Here is a 2,623-nt window from a genome sequence, read left to right as displayed (position 1 = left end):
GTATGGCTTGTTGGGTGGAGCCAATCCGTGCCAGGGCGTCGGCTTGCTTCTTGTCGGCCCGTGGCATGTGAAAGAACTCGCACCCGGTAAAGTGCCTGCTGCTCTGCTGGACGGGGAAGCGGTAGCTCGCCATGTTGGCGTCCTTGGCGTCCCAGTCGCCGGAGGACTGTTGGACCACCAAGTCTGAGTCGCCATAGCACAGAATCCGGCGGATGCCGATCTCCTTGGCTAGCCGGAGCCCGTGGATGAGCGCCTCGTACTCGGCCACGTTAGTGGAGGCAGCAAAGTGGATCTACAACGTGTATTTGAGCATGTCGCCCTTAGGGGAGGTGAGGACGATGCCGGCTCCCAAAGCGGTGTGCATATTTGAGCCATCAAAGTGCACCCGCCAATGGGTAGAATCCAGCGTTGGCGGCAGGTACTTGGTCTCAGCCCAGTCGACTAGGAAGTTGGCCAGCGCTTGGAACTTGATGGCAGTGCGGGGCTGGTAGAGGATGGTGTGTGGTGCCAATTCAATGGCCCACTTGGCAACTCGGCCCGAGGCATCTCTGTTGATTATGATCTCAGGAAGGGGGGCGGTGCAGACAACCGTGATGGTGTGCTCCTGGAAGTATTGCTTCAGCTTCTTGGTGGCAAAGTACACGCCATAGCACATCTTATGGTAGTGGGGGTAGTTCTGCTTGGAGGCGGACAGCACCTCGCTTAGGTAGTAGACCGGCCTCTGGACAGGCTGGGCCTTGCCGTCTTTTGGGCGCTCGACCACGATCATGGTGCTGACTACCCGGCTAGTAGTGGCGATGTAGAGGAACATGGGCTCTTTAGCAGTCAGCGCAGCCAGAACAGGCTGCGTGGATAGCATCCGCTTGAGCTGGAGGAAGGCCTCGTCCGCCTGGTCAGTCCACTCGAAGCTTGTGGTCTTCTTCATCAACTGGTACAGTGGGAGGGCCTTCTCGCCCAGCCGACTGATGAACTGGCTGAGAGATGCCAAGCACCCGGTGAACTTCTGGATGTCCCGCAGTCGGGTCGGCCTCTACTTCCGCTCGATGGCCTTGATCTTCATGGGGTTGCACTCGATCCTGCGCTCAGAGACAAGGAAACCAAGGAGCTGGTCGGCTGCTACTCCGAAGACACACTTCTCCGGATTGAGCTTGATCTGGGAACGGCACAGGTTGTCGAAGGTCTCCTTGAGGTCCTCCAAAAGGGTGTTGCGTTTCTTCGTCTTCTCCACAATATCGTCCACATAGACGTGGGCGCTCTTGCCGAGTTTCTTGAGGAGGCACTTCTGCATGCAACGCTGAAAGGTGGCGCCCGCTTTTCTTAAGTCGAACATCATGGTCAAGTAGCAGAAGGCTCTGAATGGTGTGATGAAGGCGGTCTTCAGCTAATCGGCCAGGTCCAGCTTGATCTGGTGGTAGCCAGAGTAGGCATCCAAGAAGTACAGCAGCTCATAGCCGACCGTGGAGTCGATCACTTGATCTATCCGGGGCAAGGCAAAAGGGTCCTTGGGGCAGGCTTTGTTGAGGCTAGTGTAGTCGATACACATGTGCCACTTGTTTTTCTTCTTCAAAACGAGGATTGGGTTGCCAAGCCAGTCCGGGTAAAACACTTCCATGATGAAGCCGGCTGCCAGAAGTCGGGCGATTTCTTCACCAATGATCCTTCTCTTCTCTTCTGACAGGCGGCGGAGGGGTTGCTTGACCGGTTTTTGCATCTGATCTCACATGTAACTTGTGCTCGGCAAAATCCTTCGAAACACCCGGCATGTCTTTGGGAGACCATGCGAAGATGTCCCAATTCTCACGGAGGAAGTCGACGAGCTCGCTTTCCTATTTGCTGTCGAGGTGAGACCCCACGACAGCAAATCACTCTGGGTGTGCCGGGTCCAAGGCAATCTTCTTGGTTTCCATGGCTGGTTGGAAGGAGCCCTGATACTCCGCGTCCTTGGGGTCGGATGGTATGGTCGGCTGCTCACTGGCCATGGCCACCGCCCGGTCAAGGAGGTGCTTCTCTTCGGCGATGACGAGGGACTCGACCAGCCGACTGCTGGCAGCGGCGCACGTGAGCGACTTCTGGTAGTCACCGGCAATGGTGATGATGCCCTTGGGACCCGACATCTTCATCTTCAGGTAAGCATAATGCGGAAGTGCCATAATTTGGCCAGTGCGGGCCGGCCCAAGAGCGTGTGGTAGGGGTTGTCCAAGTCAACCACCTCAAACCAGATTGGCTCACAGCGAAAGTGGGTCTTGTCGCCGAACTGGACGTCAATCTTGATCTTGCCGATTAGGGGGCAGGAAAGTCCATGGACGATGCCATGGAAGACGGTCCGGTTGGGTAGGAGCTTCTTTTTCTCCTTGATGCCCAGCTTCTCCATGGTGTCGCGGTAGAGGATGTTGATGCTGCTACCGCCGTCTATCAGGATCTGGGAGAAGCGGCAAGCCCGCCTGATGCGGAGCATCCTACGATCATCCCCATGTACACTACGACTACTCCCCAAGCCCCAAGTGTCCACATGCTGAGACCTCAAGCATATGCCATTGGACCTAAGGTGAACTCGCTCCTTTCTGAATCTTCCCTTTCCGCATGTAAGACATGGATGCTACTTCAAGCGCGGACCTTGTGCATA

General features: G+C 56.2%; 2 protein-coding genes across 2 annotated transcripts; both read right to left on the bottom strand.

Annotated features, from left to right (window-relative positions):
• Window positions 1-292: 292 nt before the first annotated feature.
• LOC141021783 (uncharacterized) lies at window positions 293-925 on the bottom strand. Its single transcript, XM_073497633.1, has one exon. The coding sequence runs from the start codon at window positions 923-925 to the stop codon at window positions 293-295; it is 633 nt and encodes a 210-aa protein (XP_073353734.1).
• A 937-nt stretch (window positions 926-1,862) lies between these two features.
• On the bottom strand, window positions 1,863-2,371 carry LOC109750601 (uncharacterized). Its single transcript, XM_020309560.1, has 2 exons — window positions 2,210-2,371; window positions 1,863-2,120 (listed from the first exon to the last, which is right to left on the bottom strand). The coding sequence occupies exons 1-2, from the start codon at window positions 2,369-2,371 to the stop codon at window positions 1,863-1,865; spliced, it is 420 nt and encodes a 139-aa protein (XP_020165149.1).
• Window positions 2,372-2,623: the final 252 nt, after the last annotated feature.

Source organism: Aegilops tauschii, chromosome 4, assembly GCF_002575655.3.
Source record: "Aegilops tauschii subsp. strangulata cultivar AL8/78 chromosome 4, Aet v6.0, whole genome shotgun sequence".
NCBI classification, from domain to species: Eukaryota; Viridiplantae; Streptophyta; class Magnoliopsida; order Poales; family Poaceae; genus Aegilops; species Aegilops tauschii.
This window is presented reverse-complemented; position numbering and strand designations above follow the sequence as displayed.